This window comes from Anomaloglossus baeobatrachus, chromosome 1 (assembly GCF_048569485.1).
Source record: "Anomaloglossus baeobatrachus isolate aAnoBae1 chromosome 1, aAnoBae1.hap1, whole genome shotgun sequence".
NCBI classification, from domain to species: domain Eukaryota; kingdom Metazoa; phylum Chordata; class Amphibia; order Anura; family Aromobatidae; genus Anomaloglossus; species Anomaloglossus baeobatrachus.
The window spans coordinates 612,575,810-612,595,458 of NC_134353.1; the positions used below are offsets into that span (position 1 = coordinate 612,575,810).

Below are 19,649 nucleotides of genomic sequence, written 5' to 3' on the forward strand. Positions count from 1 at the left end.
CTAATTTAATAATAATGGGTCATTTTTAGGAATGAGTGAATGTATTGGGCGGCACGGTGGCTCAGTGGTTAGCACGGCAGTCTTGCAGCGCTGGGGTCCTGGGTTCAAATCCCACCAATCCCAGACACCATCTGCAAGGAGTTTGTATGTTCTCCCCGTGTTTGCGTGGGTTTCCTCCGGGTTCTCCGGTTTCCTCCCACACTCCAAAGACATACAGATAGGGACTCTAGATTGGGAGCCCCAATGGGGACAATGTTGCCAATGTATGTAAAGTGCTATGGAATTAATAGCGCTATATAAATGAATACAATTATTATTATTATTATGTATTCTCCACTATTCGGTATCTGACAGTTAATGGGGTATTCGAGGTATTCGCTATCCGATGGCTAATATGGTATTCGCTTCGATACTTTCATTTTCATTTCAGACTTCCTGGTGCCTTTTTTCCAGCCAATGAACACATCTGACGTTGCTTGCCCTCACAGTAACGCCACAGCCATCTTTGTTGTGGTGTTACTGTGATTGGCATGGCCGCATAGCGTCATAGAGGCTATATAAGGCTGTCGCCATTTTGTGCACGCATTCATTCCTGAGCTGGCGGTGTAGATACTGTACTGTGTGCAGGAGAGCGTTTATACAGAGAACTAATAATAGTCCTTGTAAGGGCTGAACACAGTGTCCAGTAGCTGCTAGCAGCTGTGTAAATCGTAAAACCAGGTATAGGGCAGTGCAGTGCATTCTATGAGATGGCGTTCCTGCTGGAAAATCCTAAATAGTCCTTGTAATGGCTGAAGATAGTGTGGATTATGTGCTAGCAGCTGATGAAATCGCAGAACCAGCTATAGGGTCAGTGTTAGTGCATTGCTTTGTTAGGTGAAAGCCGTTCTTGTTTTAAACCAGCAAAAAAAAAAAAAATCCTCTTATTAGTGCTGCATATGGTCTGTTACTGCAGTGTGTGATATAGGGAGAGCTTATTCACAGGCAGGGAGAGATTTAAAGCTGTCCTGACATCTGCTACTACTAATAATCAACAATCTCAGCACTGCTACATCCCTTGTGTGTTCTACTAGAAATAGGTATTACAACTTCCTAAAAAAGGACCCAAAATTGACAAAACAACAGGTTCAGGTGTAGTGTAGTGCCTGTCAGCCACCATCTCAATTCATACCAGCACAGTTGCGTCCTTGTGTTGGCTTCACAGCGTACATAAACTCCATAGTACCCTAATGCTAAAAAAAATAGTGTAAGTTTAAAAAAAAATAAATTTGCTGTCACAGCCTGTAGTTCTGCCTGAAACCAAATACCATAATATATAGCATCCTGGTGGTGGCTTCATATCTTACAGAACTTAGATCGTGGCCTGCTGCAACTAACACACAGTGTCAGTGTTCCAAAATTTGAATTAATACTCTCTGTCAGTGGCTCTAATTCTGCCTGAAGGCCAATGCATTACTAGCAGCAACCTAGCATACTTTGGGCGGCTTAATATCTTACAGAACCTACATTGTGTCTTACTCTTACTAAAACACAGTGTCAGTGTTACCAAATTTTAATTAATACTCGGTGTTAGTGGCTCTACTTCTGCCTCAAGGTTAATCAATTACTCATAATGTAGAAAAATAAGAAGGAAAAATGTAAAAAATTAAACGTGTGAACATATGCTAAAGTGTTTTTTGGAGGTCGTGGCTTGATTTGACGTTTTATTACAGTGATTAGGCACTAGAAACTGTTTCTTAGCAATTTGATTTGAGAGCTGTTCTGGCGACTACGTAAACGCCGCGTGCTGCTCTGACCACGTTATTCAAAGACACCAGAAATGCAGTCAGGCACCTTCTACAGGCTGTGCCCATACTGTTTCAGCCTTTTCCCATCGATTTCAGCCTTTTCCTCAGTCCCGACAGGTCACCGTTGGGTCCAACGTAAAATTATTCTGGTTTCCCACAGTTACATTGGGGGTCGAATATTGGCGAGGTATTCGCCGGATATTCGGAGAAGCGAATATTAGGGTATTTGATCATCCCTAGTCATTTTTACTCACTCCTCACAGCCGGTAAAATTATACCATTTTGGTTTCCTGCTGATGCCACTAGGGGAAGCTCAAATCATCTGCATATTTAAGAATAAACTGTCAGCTAGATTTTGCACTTTTAACCACCATCATATTACATTAGGTTTCCATATTCGTTCCTTCTTTTTCTGCTTCAGTTGTCACACCACTCCAACATCGTGAGCGCTGCTGCATTTCGGGTTATTCTGGGATACCAACTAGACTGGGAGCTTGAAGGTTGAATCCTAACTTGTTACCTATTTGCTGCTGTCTGTGACCATGGGCAGGGCTCACACTATTTAATCCCCTGACTTTCACCACTAGATGCCAGTTATATGCTTAGCTTCCTGGTTGTTTGCGTTACAAGCTCTACCCTGCTTATTTGAGTCTTGTGTTTTGACCTTGGCCCATATTTTGCCTGAAGTTTCAGCTCCTGTTTGTGACCTCCTGGTATAGACATGGCCTCCCCAACCATCCTATTTCTTCCTGTTCTGGGTCATAGAAGCCCTTTTTAGATCTGACGGCCTACCACACACATTGGCATTCTTTGAGTGCTGACATAGTTTAGAAAGTCAGAAATCAACAGAGTAGGTAAAGGGAACTGTGTGGCTATTTATATGCACAGTTCTGCTCAAAAGGATAATTCATGGTGAATATATACCATCCTGATTACATTTTTTTTTCAATAGCAAACATGAGTCAGCAGAACTAAAATCTTACTAGTAGAGCCCCATAACAAAAGGGTAGGTTTTAGGCCAATATCCAGCTGACAAGTTCCTATTAAATAAACTTTAAACAATGTAAAGAGATATGTCCTTCATAGTTAGGAGGCAAGAGAGTGCAGATGGGAACAACCCATGGACAGTCCTGGAACTTTATAATAACAATAGTGGGTGCAGTGGTTACAGTCACTCCCAGGCCTTGTTGCTAGGAGGGCCCAAAAGATTTTTTTGGACCATATGAGAAGACCAGTATAATTAAAGACTCTCATCCTCATAGCTGAAGGTGCTCTTGGAGAGTTGGGTTTGAGGCCCACAAACTTCAAGTTATGCAACTTTAAAATACACTATGTTCACACATTGTAGGATTTTACTAATTCTCATTAGTCTAATTTGATAACGAAGTATCACATGAAAAATTTACTAGACTAATAGTTTGAATAGTTTTATCGTTGGAAACCATGAAATTGAAGTGTACAATAATCTTTCCTAAAGTAATTCTGTAGTCTTAGCATTGTATTATTAAAGCATTCTGCAGCTATAAACACCATTTATATTAAGACATCCCATAACTGGCGTTTCTAATGGCGGGAAGAAGTGACACCAATGAAAAACTTTGAAATATATCCTCACCACCCCATACCTTGTACAGATACATTGTCCGTGGTGCTGCCAGGGATTGACTGGCCAAGTAAAGTGATGTGTTAGGTCATTAACTTGATATATGGAGGTATTTTCATGTTAATGTCACGTCCGCTAAAAATGAAAAAAAATTGAAAACATAGTAATAATGACTTCTAGATAAATTATATTGTTCTCTCCTATTTCTGGTGTTAGGAGATTGCAGCGCAGAGATACATACAGACTTGCTTAGCTAAATACTGCTGACTGTGCAGATTCTCCTTTATCTGGTGCTGCTAGGGTTAAGTAGTTTCTCTGGTCTACTTAACGCTGGATGAAAGCTATAACCAGCTGTTCTCTATTGTTAATTACCACTGCTATAAAGATGCCTCTCCCATCCCAGGTAATTGCTGTTTTGCTTGCCTCTTAAGAGAACCTGTGAGATGTGGACCAGGAAGTCATTCAGATATCCATTGCTGGAGTTTGTTGTGTGAAAGCTAAGTGATGTTTTTCCCTTCCTTATGCCTTTTTGGTTTTTCTCACTGTTCCATTCCTCATTACTTTCTCATGTTGTTTGGAGTGTGTTGTATGATTGCTGTTTATTTTACCCTTTTCTGTTTAATCCTCTTTGTCTCTTTAACCTAGAGTGGGGCTAGCGTTCCTGCTGTCCTGCTCACTAGACAGGGTTAAGTCAAGGGAAAGGCAGGGATAGGTATGTGATCAGCAACAAGGTGATGGGTTGTTACAATGTTAGGTAGTGCTGGGATCAGCCTCGGGTGAGTTTAGGAGATGATCCTGTTCCCCTTTGCCTGGCGCCAGGGCCCACCATTGTATCGTATTCCTGGTGTACCCTGTGTGTTGTGGCATTCGCCTGGGGTTTCCATGAACCGTGGTAGTCACTGTGTGACATTAACTCATTACAGTCAGCTGATACTTCCTTGCAAGATGCTGCAAAAGAAAGAATCTTATTACATGGCTGATAAAATAACAAGACTCCGTTTTAGGTAAACTTTATAGTTCTGCTGGCGGTGAGGCAAAATGTATGCCTGATTTTTGTTTCACTGATTTACCTTTTGGGAATTAATATGAAACATAGGTGAATTCATTCCCTCATGATATTGAATGGAGCACAAGTTGACAAAATGGTGAAACAGTCAAAGTTACCAGTTCTGAGCACAAGGCTTCTCTTTACCATTCAGATTGTAGAATCGGCTCCAATGCTCAAATTTAGTACAGCCCAGAGGAGAGAATCTCACCAAATTTTCAGCTCACTTTGTCAAAATGAAAGTACAACCTGCTGAAATACTGAGGGAAGTCTTTGGATTTGCTAAAAACGTATATTTGAAAAAAAAAAAAGTCATCATTTAATCTACTATTATTTTTGGTTTTCTTCCAAACAATAGGCCACTTTAAGTAAAGCCTTTCTATATGTGCAGTTAAAGCTACATTTTTTGTCAATGATCTCATCTGGGCTGCAAACTGTCCAGAATTTCCAGGACAGTCCCTAAAAATAGGACACTTTTTTGCCCTGTCCACCTGGAAAAAATTATGGCATCTGTGAATTTTTTGAGGCTGAAGTAACTTATACAGATTATTTTGACTGTAGTTATCATCATTTTACAGTTTTCAGTGAATGCAGCTGATGCTTTCATATCATAATTATGAGCTGGAGACATGTATCACTTAGAATCATAAAAATTTATTGTGGTTTTCAAATGTATCCGTAAAAAATATAGTCTGTCCGGCATTTTTTGATAAGCTGTTCAGAAACAGTAAAAAGTCCAGTTGGCAACCCTGGATCCCAATTTATGCTAGCTTCCTGCAGAGAAAAGCATGCTTACCTGCAATGTTCAAAGATGGTACTTACCTGTAAAATCATATGTGCGTGGTTTTGGAACACATCCAGCTGCCACAGCTTGGAAACTCTGGTGGTTACTTATGGAACTACCAGTAATTTCTCCTGTTTCTGCCATTAGTGATAGTTACATAGTTACATAGGTTGAAAAAAGACCTAGGTCCATCTAGTTCAACCTTCCTCCACCAATTATACATTTTGTCATTAAGTCATTTATAACCAACAATGTTGTGTGTACTGAGGACATTTTTAAAAGCTGTTATAATATCTGCCATTACTACCTCTTGTGGTAGGACATTCCACAGTCTGGCAGCTCTAACTGTAAAGAACCCTTTCCTGTTTAGTTGCCGGAATCTCTTTTCTTCCATTCGCAGGGAAAGCCCCTTCGTCCTTAGTATTAGCTTTGGAAGGAATAAGTCATGTGCACCAACCCTGTTAGAAGCGAGTCTAAGAAGATGAGATACAACGGTCTGTCAATTACTGAGCTCAATTCCCTCAGTATTCATGGATTAATGCCATCTGGCTTGGGGCATTTGTCAATGTTTAATTTATTCAGATGCAGGTGTACTTCTTCTTGTGTTAAATTAATTACATCAGGTGGTTAACTTTGATTTTTGACTTGTTGAATGATCCCTGGAACAGTCAGTTGCTTTGTGAATACAGATAAAAAATGCATGTTTAATTTCTCAGTCTTTTCTTTGTCCTCTATAACTAACTTGTTATTATATTTTAAGGGGCTGATACTATCCTTTGTTTTCCTTTTGACATTAATGTATTTATAAAAGATTTTGGGATTTATTTTAATGTCCTTGGTGATTTTTGTTTCAGTAGCTAATTTAGCTTGCTTGATTTCTTTTTTACCTTTCCTATTAATGATACTCTTAAAATTAAAAGACTAATCCCACCAACAGCCTTTCATTTGTACTGTTTGTTATATTTTACTGTATTTAATATGTTTTTTATTTTGTTTATGTTACAGAATCTGTCTGTTACTTTCCTGCTGAAACCTTGACTAATTTTTTGCGGCATAAGAATGGCCCAACAGACAGATGACTTACCACTGATGGCTAATACAAGCCACATTCTTGTAAAACATTATGCACTGGACCTTGATGTGTGCTTTGAAAGTCAGACCATATCAGGGAATATTGTATTATTCCTTCAACCCAATACCTGTCATGAAAGCGAAAAAGCTGGAAATCCTTGCCATTCTCAAGTTGGTATAGCCTGCGGTGACTCGGTGCAGGAGTCTGGTATACCACATTCAAGTAAATCCTTATTGCAAAGTAGCATAAAAGACTCTAATTCATGTCCTATAGGTGAAAGAGACACTTCGGAAAAGTATGGTTGCCATGGCAACAAGAAGCAGACTTCTGGGATTACTAGTTCAGAGAACGGCTGTGACAGAGGGAATCATGGGAGTGGGGATTTTGTTCTGGTGCTGGACTGCTGTGATTTATCTGTGTTAAAGGTTGAAGAAGTGGATGTCACCGGGGTCCCTGAAAAATGCATGACTTCTATGCTGCCAAGTTGTGAATCCGAGCAGCAGGTTACTCACAGCCATCAAATCCCACCTGAACTTGTGTCTTTACCTGCGAGCCGATGGAAAGAACAGCTATCTTATTACATGCAGTGCAGCCGAGCATCAGGATGTGGAGAACTCAATTTTTCTACTGACACTTGGAGCCTACAGATCAGCAAATGTGGAGTAAATACACCCTCCAACTTCCCTTCTGTTGTAAGAATATGGTATAAGACCACAGCAAATGGGAGGTCGGTAAAATGGACCAAAGACCAAAGTGGAAGGTCAGTATTCGTAAGATAAGGAATTAACAGCTACTGTCAACTTTCAAATATGACACGACTAGACTCCTCTGCCATTAAAGAACAGTAAATATGCTTGGCATGCCTTTTATGCCTTCCTTCTCATATGGATCGCTGCAGAGAAGGTCAGATTTATAACACGTTGGGCTCTAACAGGATTACACAGCTTAAGCTAGGATCAAAGGCGTCAACTTCCCTCCCTCTCCTTTCAGACATAGCACTTTAAGACAAGTATTGCAGGAGTTCAGCCCAATATACAGCTGTCTGCATGTAGTACTAGATTGGCAGATGACGAGTTGTCTGAAATACTTTCTCGTTTGTGTCTTTCTTTTATTGAACACCTGGGTTTTATATATGCCTGCTTTACAAATTAGAGCGTTGTTACCACAGAATTTCCACTCTTTAATACATAAATTATAATTTCAAAAGTTTAATGTATAAGGAAACAATATTTAGTTACCATAAGTCATTATTAGCCATTAAAATAAGGACAACTGTTCAGTTCATACCAACAGATGGCTCTTATTGTTTCTAGTGTATCAATCATGGTGTCCATCATTTTACAAGCATAAATACTTATATTATTTTTTTAAAGGTGTCTTCAATTCAGATGTGAATGGCGCCTTAGATTTTGTTCAGTTTCATTTTTTCCTTGCTTACTAAAAAGATTTTGATCAGGAAACTGCATCAAAATCAGTCAAGTCTTTGGACATTTGGTCTAGAAAGACATGGACATGTGAACATGGCATTAGACTAAATGATATATGTTCTAACCATGAAAATCACACATAGAAACGTGATTGTGTGCATTGGGCCCCAGACTGAATGCACATGTCTGTATTACGGCAGTGTATCAGTATGTCTTTTGATTTTTGACTTGCAAAGGTTTTAGAGAACAATGTGACAATGATTTTGTACCCAATAAAATTTGAGTCTTAAGTTGGCTATTCACAAAACAATTTTAAGTTGGCTGTTCCAATGAGACTTAAGTTTAAGTCCATGAGAGACTTAAAAATTAGGGACTTCTATTTGATTATTTTTATAGTCATGTACTAAACTATTGGCACCCTTGAAATTGTTCCAGAAAATGAAGTATTTCTCCCAGAAAATTATTGTAATTGCACATGTTTTGTAATACACATGTTTACTTCCTTTGTGTGTATTGGAACAACACAAAAAAGGCATATTAGACATGATTTCACACAAAACTCCAAAAATCTGACGGACAAAATTGTCATCACCCTTAACTCAATATTTGGTTGTACGCCCTTTGGAATAAATAACTGCAATCAATCCCTTCCTATAACCATCAACAAGCTTCTTACACCTCTCAACTGGAATTTTGGACCACTCTTCTTTAGCAAACTGCTCCAGGGCTCTCATATTTGAAGGGTGCCTTCTCCCAACAGCAGTTTTAAGATCTCTCCAAAGATGTTTAGTGGGATTTAGATCCAAACCCAGTACTTCTGAACTTTCCAGCACTTGTCTCCATCCATTTCTAGGTTCTTCTTGAAGTAGGTTTGGGGTCATTGTCCTGCCGGAAGCCCATGACCTAGGATGCAAATTCACCTTTCTGATACTGGGCACTACATTACAACCCAAAATCCTTTGTTAGGCCTTGTGCGCACTAGAAAATGGAATTTTCTTAAGATTTCCGCACCTGCAGAAAAAAAACGCACCAAATCCGCACCAAAATCCGCATTCAGTTTGTTGCGTTTTGGTTTTGATTTGGTGCGTTTTCTCCGCAGGTTGTTCCCTGCGGGATTTCACAATTACATTAGTGAAATCCTGCAGCTATCTGTGGAAAAGAAGTGACATGCAATTATTTTTGCTGCGGGAATCCCACAGCAAAACCTGCAGCTGTCAAAATCAGCCTAGTGCGCACAGCATTTTTTTTCCCATTGGATTTGCTGGTGAATCACTGCAGAAAGGTTAAGAACATTTTCTGCAGCGAAACATGTAGCAAATCCGCGAGAAAATCCGGCTAGTACGCACAGAGCCTTAAACTTCAGATTTCATGATGTCTTGCACACTATCAAGGCACCCAGTACCAGAGACAGCAGAACAACCCCAAAACATCTTTGAACCTCTACCATATATGACTGTAGATATTGTGTTGTTTTCTTTGTAGGTCTCATTCCATTTTCAATAAACAGTAGAATAATGTGCTTTATCTTAGTCTCATCTGTCCACAAGATGCTTTCCCAGAAGAATTTTGGCTTACTCCTGTACATTGTGGCAACTGCAGTTTAGCTTTTTATGACTCTATGTCAGAATTTGGGTCTTTCTGGGTCTCCTGCTATAGCGTTTCATTTCATTCAAATGTCAACGGCTAGCTCACAATGACACTGATGCACCTTGAGCCTGCAGGACAGCTTGAATTTCTTTGGAACATGATTGGAGCTGCTTATCCACCATCTGAACTATCCTGTGTTGCAACCTTTCACCATTTTTATTATTTTTTCTCTGCCGCCTACATCCAAGCAGATTAACTACAGTGCCATAGGTTGCACCTTCATCAATGCAACATTAAGATGGAAATGGGCTTATAACCCTGAAATTGTTGATATTTTTCAACAATTTTGGTTCTCCTCAGACAGTTTTCTTCTCCCCTTTCTGCTCTCCGTGCTTACTGTAGCACAGACAGACACACAATGTAAAAATTGAGTCAACTTCTCTGCTTTTTATCTGGTTTCGGGTGCGATTTTCATATTGTCCAGACCCGTAACTTGCCACATGTTTAACATAAAAATGTTTACTCACAATTTTGGAAAGTTTTCAACAACTTTGTCCTGCCCATTTTTGGGTTTTGTGTGAAATTTGCTCCAATTTGCCTTTTAGTCTCTAGTGTGTTGTTCCAATGCACTCAAAGGAAATAAAGTTGTATCGCAAGACACGTGTAATTTCAATAATCTTCTGGGAGAAATAATTAATTTTCTGGAACAATTCAGGGGTGCCAACACTTTTCACCATGACGGTATGTATGTGTTTATGTGCCGCCCCCGCAACAGCCGATGGGCTGCTCAGGCCCGGATCCGCAGTGGCTCGAGGGGTCTTCGGATCCGAGGCGGGGTCGCGCGGCTACCTCGGAATAAAAAGGGGGGGCATGTTTTGGGCGGTGAATGGGATAATGTTCGTGACGCCACCCACGGTGTGTGGTAATGTGAGGGACCACCACTGCTGTTTGGGGAGAGAGCCCGGGGACGATGGTGCAGCAGCTCGAGATGTTAACCCCTCCGTGGCCAGGGGGAGTGGTGTCCCAGGGCTCGGTGATGGATGGAGTGGGGAACCCATTGCGAGTGAAGGGATATCGGGTACTCACACAGTCCACAGTCACTGAGGCTGACACCAGGTAAACCAAACTCTTGAATGCTCTGTCTCTGTTGGTCGAGCACGCTGGGTCTGTGCCCCCTTGGTGTTGCCTTGTCCCTTGGCACTGTGTGTCACTCTTATGGATCCCTTTCACTTGAAATTACTCGGGTCCCGCTCACCTGCGTGGCTAGCAGGGTGAGCTTGCTCTCAGGGTTCACGCTTGGGATTTTCTGGACGGTTGTGGGAAGCCTTATCTCCTCGTTGCACTAGTACCCCGATTCTGGAGTGGGTGGAGAACAGTTCTTGAAGACTCCGTTCCTGTCGGGTGAATTACTGGACTGTGTGAAGCTTCTTCCCAGCCTAGGGTCCGCGTACCCCGTCGTCCCTCGCCCCTGCTCGGTTGTAGCACAAGGCAGCCGGCCTGCTCTCTGTAGCAGCACCGTACCCCCTGTCACTACACCCTGCGACCGGGGTTCCAGCTCCTTCTGGCCAGGCCAACGTCTGTCACCTAGGACAGGTACAGGAGCCCAGCTCCACAGCGTGACCTGTCCTGTCACCGCTGTCTGACTGATCAACTACTACTCTCTACTGACATCTCTGCCCTCCCTCTTCCATCCCTCCAACTGGGTGGCTCTATTCCCCTCAAGCTGCCCAATGGGTGTTTGGTGGGTGTGGTGCAGAGTGTTCCTCAGGATTTATGTATACCTGTTGGTAGCAACACCAAATTGACAGGATACTATGCAGAAGGGCAGATTGCACGGCACCCTTGTGATGACCTGATAGGCCAGGGCGTCACATTCCCCCTTGGTTAAACGTAGCTCATCCGCGAGCTACAGAACACCAAGCATTTAATTTTTTTTTTTTTTTTAAGAAAAAAGGGTTAACATAAATATTTATTTGAACAGGTTCATCCCACACAGGGGAGGCATTTTCTTAGACCGTTGCTAACTTTAGAGTTCATCTGTCACAGGGGACGCCACCGGTTTTAGTGGCAGTGGGGACCCAACCTTCCACGTTGCGGTCCCTCCCTGCGACAGTCCAGTCCCATCGTCCCGGATCCCAAAACCCTCACCCAAACAACCTGGTTCCCCTGGAAACCTAGATGGGTCCTTGGGCCGGGTTAAGGTCCCAGGGTGTATCAGATGACTCTGGAAGGCACAACAGGTGCAGTCGTTTTACAAGACACAAGTTTGTATTGGTCATGCCAGTCCTGTGACCGTGGTCCATTTATAATTAACTATAAAAACACGGAAGTCCTTGTTAAACATATCAAGAGTCCCTGTACCGAACTGTTGTCAATCTAGAAGAAAATCAGGTTACTTTCCCATGCAATTAGCTTTTCATTAATTCTCTCATTTTCTAACATTTTCTATATGGAGAATAACAGACTGTGAAAAATAACAAACGGAAACACAGATACCTAAAAGTTTTACGATATCACATTTTTGCTATGTTAACATTCTTTTACTGGTCCAGCTCCCTGGGGAACCAGTAGCCAACAGCAGCAGCTGGCAGAATTCGCTAATGCACTACAGTGAACCGTTTCACGTCGAGGGCATACCAGCCCCGCTCGCCCCAGTGCCAGGTGTAGCTGACCATCTTGCCAGGCTCAAGGTTGCGGCCAGAGTGATCTCTTGGGAGGTGCTCTTCCACATCTCTTCTGGTAACAAACACCTCGTCGGCCAAGCCAGCTTTTGACAAGAAACCCCACCCCTTTTAGGGATCATAACAGTGTACCATGCCCCTTCTTATCGGGCCTCGGGTACGGAATGTAGATTTCCTCAGAAAATCTTTCTCTCGCTGGGTGCGGGCAATTATCTCTTGCTGCCATTGCTCTGCCTGGGTCATTGTCTGTTTCAGTGGTTGTTGTTGTCGTTCCCAGCAGGAGGCGTTGGCGTCCGGCCTCGGCTCCCTAACTGGCTCTGGCTTCGAAGGTACTACTGCGACGCCAACAGCCGTCCGGATTCCGCGCGGTAATGGAACCAGAGAATTGGAAGGTTCCACTCCCGCTGCTGGAAGTAGTGGGCCCTACTGCTCCACAGCCGGGGTTGCAGGGTCCGGGTGCTCCGCCTCTAAGGATGGGCCTAGGTGATGCGGCCGGGTCTGGTCTGGCCGGTGTCCGGACGACCGCTGTCATGACCGGAATGATGATGCACCTTGGGGCTGCTGCTGGAGCTTCATAAAAACAGACTGCAGGTTCCACTGCCGGGATGGATAATGGCAGCTCGGCGTCCGCCGAGGACGGGGTAGGTGACAGTGGAGTGGTAGCTGCAAGCGGTGGCGGACCGGATCCCTCAGCCGCCATGGCCGGATTATGGTAATCGATAGGGACTGGGTAACTGCTTACCCTTTCTTCACGTGGGATTTCATTCTCACGGGCTTGCACCGCCACCGCCAGACTCCTCATCTCTTCCCTCCAGTAGTTTAGTATGAACAGGAACTGCATCCGCAGTCTCCTGCACAGCTGCTCGGTTTCTTCTTCAATCCAGGTCGCGGTCCTGGGAACAGCACGTTCCGGTGACCTGCTCCGCTCCGCCATCTTGCCTCTGCGTTGTCTAGGAACAGTAAGGCTGAGTCCTGGCGTCCCTGCTTCTTTTCCGCTTTTGCTACATTCGGGCACGCCCCCTCGGTTTTCTCCCAGCACTCTTTCGCTCACTGTGGCCCTCTGGAAACTACCGGTTCAGGCTGAAGACGAAGGGCGGGGCTGTGGCTTCATGCCCTTTTTCAAGAAGATGGCGTTTTTGGCGCAAAACAGCGGAAAAATGGCGGACGTCGCAGAAAATGGGATTTTGGATTGCGATTTTCACTTCTCAAGACGCACGTCACCCAGGTTAGTGGGTCCTGCTCACATCCTGTTCGTGACACCAAGTTTTCCTAAGGTGTGCCGCCCCCCCCGTGACAGCCAACGGGCTGCTCGGACCCGGATCCGCAGTGGCTTGAGGGGTCTCCGGATCCGAAGCGGGGTTGCGCGGCTACATCGGAATAAAAAGGGGGGAATGTTTGGGGTGGTGAATGGGATAATGTTCATGATGCCACCCTCGGTGTGTGGTAATGTGAGGGACCACCGCTACCGTTTGGCCACAGGGTATAGCATGGCATTGCAAAATGGAGTGATAGCCTTCCTTATTCAAAATCCCTTTTACCTTGTACAAATCTCCCACTTTACCAGCACCAAAGCAACCCCTGACCATCATTACTTCCACCATGCTTGACAGATGGCGTCAGGCACTTTTCCAGTATCTTTTCAATTGTTCTGCATCTCACAAATGTTCTTCTGTGTGATCCAAACACCTGAAACTTCGCTTCGTCTGTCCATAACACTTTTTCCCAATCTTCCTCTGTCCAATGTCTGTGTTATTTTGCCCATATTAATCTTTTACTTTTATTAGCCAGTCTCAGATATGGCTTTTTCTTTGCCACTCTGTCCTGAAGGCCAGCATCCCGGAGTCGCCTCTACACTGTAGACGTTGACACTGGCATTTTGCGGGTACTATTTAATGAAGCTGCCAGTTGAGGACCTGTGAGGCGTCGATTTCTCAAACAAGAAAATCTAATGTACTTGTCTTGTTGCTCAGTTGTGCAGCGGGGCCTCCCACTTCTCTTTCTACTCTGGTTAGAGCCTGTTTGTGCTCTCCTCGGAAGGGAGTAATACACACCATTGTAGGAAATCTTTAGTTTCTTGGCAATTTCTCGCATGGAATATCCTTCATTTCTAAGAACAAGAATAGACTGTTGAGTTTCACATGAAAGTTTTCTTTTTCTGGCCATTTTGAGAATTTAATGGAACCAACAAATGTAATGCTCTAGATTCTCAACTAGCTCAAGGGAGGTCAGTTTTATAGCTTCTCTAATCAGCAAAACTGTTTTCAGCTGTGCTAACATACTTGCACAAGGGTTTTCAAGGGATTTCTAAACATCCATTAGCCTTCTAACACAGTTAGCAAACACAATGTACCATTAGAACACTGGAGTGGTGGTTGTTGGAAATGGGCCTCTATACACCTATGTAGATATTGCATTAAAATCCAAACGTTTGCAGCTACAATAGTCATTTACCACATTAACCATGTATAGGGTGTATTTCTTTTTAATTTAATGTTAGCTTCATTGAAAAAAAATGTGCTTTTTTCAAAAATAAGGAAATATCTAAGTGACCCTAAACTTTTGAATTGTAGTGTATATGTCATGGGCGGAGGAGGGGACGCTGCGCTCTCCCACTGCTCGGGTCCGGCCGCTGGTGCTGCTGCTCGGTGGTAGCTCGAGCGGTGGGCCGGATCCCGAGGACTCGAGCGGCGCTCCTCGCCCGTGAGTGAAAAGGGGGGGATTGGATTGATTGTGGGGATTTATTGTCCGTGACGCCACCCACGGTGAGGTGATTTTGGTGACACCACCGCTGCTCTGGACGGGGATCCCAGGAGCGGTGACAGGGAGCAGCTTTGTTGTTATTTCTCCCCTCCGTGGGTAGGGGGTTGGTTGTCCCGAGGCCCGGTGATGGGGGTAGGGATGGATGACAGGCGGGTTACGGGGCCTGGCGAGGTGCAGGGTCGCAGGAGCAGCGCTGTGCCGCACGGCACGGTGGTACTCACTCAGCCCAAGGATGAAGACACAGTTCTCGGTAAAACACTCGGCTGGATGGACGGGTCCCACAGACGGCTGCGGTGTTGTTTCTCCTGGCAGGTTGATGGTGACTGCCTTTCCCTGCACCTAAGTACAGTTGATGGTTCCGATGGGTTCCCACCGGTAACCCACTCCCCAGCTTGGATATGGGCTGGAGGAGCCCCTCTTTGCCCGCAGGCGCTGGCCCTGAGAAACGGTTGCCTTGGCGGTGGCGGTGTCTCCCTCTGTTGGTTGGACTGTTGCCTTCTGTCGGGACTTGACTGTTTGGAAACCCAGGAGGTCCCCTTCACTGATGGATTCGGCAAATTCACGGCGACTCCTAGCCTTGCCGGGGTCCGAAAAGCCCCTGCCAGATGGTGCTGGCTTCTCTTTGTGTACCGGTCCGGTACCGCCGGGCCACCGCCCGTCCACGGTCCTTACGGTAACTCGGATAGGCCACTCCTGCAGACGGTCACCACCGTCTGCCAACCTTGCTGATCTGTCCGGGTCACACACCCAGACCAACTTCAGGCTGCTCTCTTACTACTTTCCTCCTTCCACTTCAAACTCCACAACTAATCTGCCTGGTTTTCCCGCCTCCAGGACTGTGAACTCCTCGGTGGGCGGGACCAACTGCCTGGCCCACCCCCTGGTGTGATCATCAGCCCCTGGAGGAAGGCAACAAGGGTTTTGTGTCTGACTTCGGTGTGCCTGCTGGGAGTGTGGAGTGTGTGGGTGTTGTGCTCTGTGGCCCCTGGCTTGTCCAGGGCGCCACATTCCCCCTTAGTTAAATGCAGACCGTCCGCGGGCTGCCCGTTCATCACCGGTTTTATTTTCACCAACTGAAAAAGATAGAAAAAACGGTAACACACATACAATTATAATAACTTCTTCCCACATCGGGAGGTACTCTTACTTAAACGTTACGGTTGCAAACGGTCACGGCTTCCGCTCTCTCCCACCCAAGCAACCTGGCCCTGATGCAGCCCCTACGAAAACAGGCAGCACCCCTTGACCCCAGTCCAGCACAAGTTGCCCGAGCGGGTTCTGTTCTTTTCAGGGGACCCACGTCCATGGGGAACCCCTGAAACCCCCAGAGGATTGCCACCGGTTCCGGTGGTGGCTGGGCCCCAACCTACTCCACTGCGGGCCCTTCCTCCAATCTGCCTCTCCGGAGGCGGAAACGGTAAAAGCCACGACAAACATTTTTATTTACATGCCACTAAGTTTGTGGTTGCCCTGCTAGTTCTCAGGCCTGTTCATAAGGAGTCCCTTATGCAACTTTTTGAACGGTCCCCACGGGGACAACGGTGCCGGCAACAACCAGTTTCAAGCAGGCTGACAATCAGGTGCAAATCAGGTGACTTTTCCACGGTAGATAATTCACTTATCATTCATTTTCAAAACTTTTCAAACGGTGAACAGCACTTTGGTGGTCCCAACGGGGACAACTTTTAGGCGGAGGACCGCTGACTTTTACTGTTCAACAGTCCATTCTCAATCGCGGGGCTCTAGTGCCACCTTCACATGGTGCACCGCTGTGGACCCCGATGGTAGCTCGCTGCGGGTGATCTTCCTCCATATTCATGCCGACATGTACATCCGCTCTACACCCCTCTCGGGCATCGATCTCCCTGCGCAGCTGCCGTTGCCGCCCCCCCCAGTATGGAGCACTTTCTGCTTGCTCCGGTTCAGCGTGTGTGGGGGACGGACCCAGCCAGAGTCCCTCCGTGTCGGCTACGACCGGCACCTTCAGTAATGAGGGACCCCACTGTGACATGGCCTGCTCTGCCTCCTGGCAGCTGCATCCCCGCCGTGCCTCCGGTGCATCTTTGCTGACGGCCTCAGCCTTCAGCTTCTTCCATGGAAGCGGATCAGGGCGGTCATGACTAATGAGCTTCTGCTGCAGGTCGGTCCGCCGGGGCGGATTGGCAGGGTACCGCTACCGGTGGTGGTGGTAGCGGGCCTAGTGGTGGGGCAGCAGCAGCCAACATGGGTAGCGGGGGAGGTAGCAGGACGAGCGGGTATGGACCGGGTCCATCAGCCGCGATGACCGACCCACTAGGGGTACAGGGGCGTGGGTCACTTACCCTCCCTTCCAAGACTCCCTCCACCTCGTGTCTCCGTATGGCTGCCACCACCTCCGCCATGTCGGCCTCCCACTCCTCCAGGAGGAGCTGCATGCGGACCTGCAGACGGCTGCTTAGCTGGACGGTCCGGACTTCCACCCATGCTGCAGTGCCAGGCGCGGGGACCACGGTGTTGTCGGTCGGACTCAGCATCCTTAGCAGCGGCCTCTTCCAGGAACCAGTAAATGGCCGCAGGGTCCTGGCGTCCCTGCTTCCATAGCCGCACTCACATGCGGCCAGCCGCCATTTTGTCCCCCTTAGTTTCTTTTCGGCTCCTCCTCTATTGGGGCGGGGTTTTGGCCTTCGCGCCTCTACTACTCGAGGAGACGCTCGAGCGGGAACTCTTCGCGCCCAAGATGGCAGCTTTGGCAAATTTTCAGCCGGACACCTCCGGCAATAACAAGGCGCACCTCTACTCAATGGCAGAGCGGTAAGATCCTGTTCGTGACGCCAAGTTGTCGCGGGCGGAGGAGGGCACGCTGCGCTCTCCCACTGCTCGGGTGGTGGCTCGAGCGGTGGGCCAGATCCCGGGGACTTGAGCGGCGTTCCTCGCCCGTGAGTGAAAAGGGGGGGGATTGGATTGATTCTGGGGATTTATTGTCCGTGACGCCACCCACGGTTGTGGTGATTTTGGTGACACCACCGCTGCTCTGGACGGGGATCCCGGGAGTGGTGACAGGGAGCAGCTTTGTTGTTATTTCTCCCCTCCATGGGTAGGGGGTTGGTTGTCCCTGGGCCCGGTGATGGGGTTAGGGATGGATGACAGGCGGGTTACGGGGCCTGGCGAGGTGCAGGGTCGCAGGGGCAGCGCTGTGCCGCACGGCACGGTGGTACTCACTCAGCCCAAGGATGAAGACACAGTTCTCGGTAAAACACTCGGCTGGATGGACGGGTCCCACAGACGGCTGTGGTGTTGTTTCTCCCGGCAGGTTGATGGTGACTGCCTTTCCCTGCACCTAAGTACAGTTGATGGTTCCGATGGGTTCCCACCGGTAACCCACTCCCCAGCTTGGATATGGGCTGGAGGAGCCCCTCTTTGCCCGCAGGCGCTGGCCCTGAGAAACGGTTGCCTTGGCGGTGGCGGTGTCTCCCTCTGTTGGTTGGACTGTTGCCTTCTGTCGGGACTTGACTGTTTGGAAACCCAGGAGGTCCCCTTCACTGACGGATTCGGCAAATTCACGGCGACTCCTAGCCTTGCCGGGGTCCGAAAAGCCCCTGCCAGATGGTGCTGGCTTCTCTTTGTGTATCGGTCCGGTACCGCCGGGCCACCGCCTGTCCACGGTCCTTACGGTAACTCGGATAGGCCACTCCTGCAGACGGTCACCACCGTCTGCCAACCTTGCTGATCTGTCCGGGTCACACACCCGGATCAACTTCAGGCTGCTCTCTTACTACTTTCCTCCTTCCACTTCAAACTCCACAACTAATCTGCCTGGTTTTCCCGCCTCCAGGACTGTGAACTCCTCGGTGGGCGGGACCAACCGCCTGGCCCACCCCCTGGTGAGATCATCAGCCCCTGGAGGAAGGCAACAAGGGTTTTGTGTCTGACTTCGGTGTGCCTGCTGGGAGTGTGGGGTGTGTGGGTGTTGTGCTTTGTGGCCCCTGGCTTGTCCAGGGCGCCACATATATATACACATTTATATTTATACATGAGTCGCCCGAGGACCAGAGGTACTCAGATCCGGGCCACGGGGTCACTTCTGTGGGTATCACGGTGGCGTGACCCGGTCTGTGATCCCAGGCTCCACAGTAAAAGGGGATTTGGTAAGGGAGGTTGTCCGTGACGCCACCCACGGTTGTGGTGAGGTTGTGACACCACCGCTGCTCTGGACGGGGATCCCGGGAGTGATGGTATGGAGCAGCTAGATGTTAGTTCTCCCCTCTGTGGGTAGGGGGTTGGTTGTCCCGGGGCCCGGTGAGGTAGGTGGATGGGTAGCAGGCGGGTTATGGGGCCTGGCGAGGTGCAGGGGCAGCGCTGTGCCGCACGGCACGGGGTACTCACTCAGCCAGTAATCACGACACAGTCCTTGGTAAAACACTCGGCTGGATGGACGGGTGCCCACAGACAGCTGCGGTTGTTGTTTCTCCCCTGACCCAGTTTGGTGGTGTAAGTCCTTTCTTCCACCTCCGTGCACGCTCCTCCTGCGCTCCGGCTTCCAGCTGGCTCCCCGGTTCGGTACCGGTGGGCCACCGCCCAGCCCCGGCTACCTACGGTTCCACCAACTGTCTCCCCGGCTCCCTGCAGACGGCCACTACCGTCTGCCTGACTCTCTGATGCACGAGGGCCCTAGGCTCCAATCCTAGGCCCCAGTCTGCGTCTGCAGACCTCCTTTCTCTTCCTCTCCTAGGACTTGTCTGGGCTTGTTTCCTGCCTCAGGCCAGCTAACTCCTGGATGGGCGTCTCCATCTCCTGACTCCGCCCACCTGGTGTGTCAGTCTGAGCCCGAGGAAAGGAATCAAGTTTCACTGGGGATGTCTGCTGTGAAACTGCTGGGGGTGGGGGTGTGTGTGTGTTGTTACCTTTGGCCCCTGGCTTGTCCAGG

General features: G+C 47.4%; 1 protein-coding gene across 5 annotated transcripts in view; it reads left to right on the top strand.

The window, feature by feature from the left end:
* The window catches only part of AOPEP (aminopeptidase O (putative)), a 670,220-nt gene that overhangs the window by 73,768 nt on the left and 576,803 nt on the right, over positions 1–19,649 (top strand). For all 5 annotated transcript variants that reach the window (XR_012724789.1, XM_075318588.1, XM_075318578.1 and 2 more), the window contains exon 3: positions 6,225–7,051. Coding sequence is in view for 4 of the 5 variants with exons in the window: in XM_075318588.1 (XP_075174703.1) it covers positions 6,279–7,051 (773 nt within the window). In the remaining variant the exon portion in view is untranslated. The remainder of the gene's footprint in view (positions 1–6,224; positions 7,052–19,649) is intronic.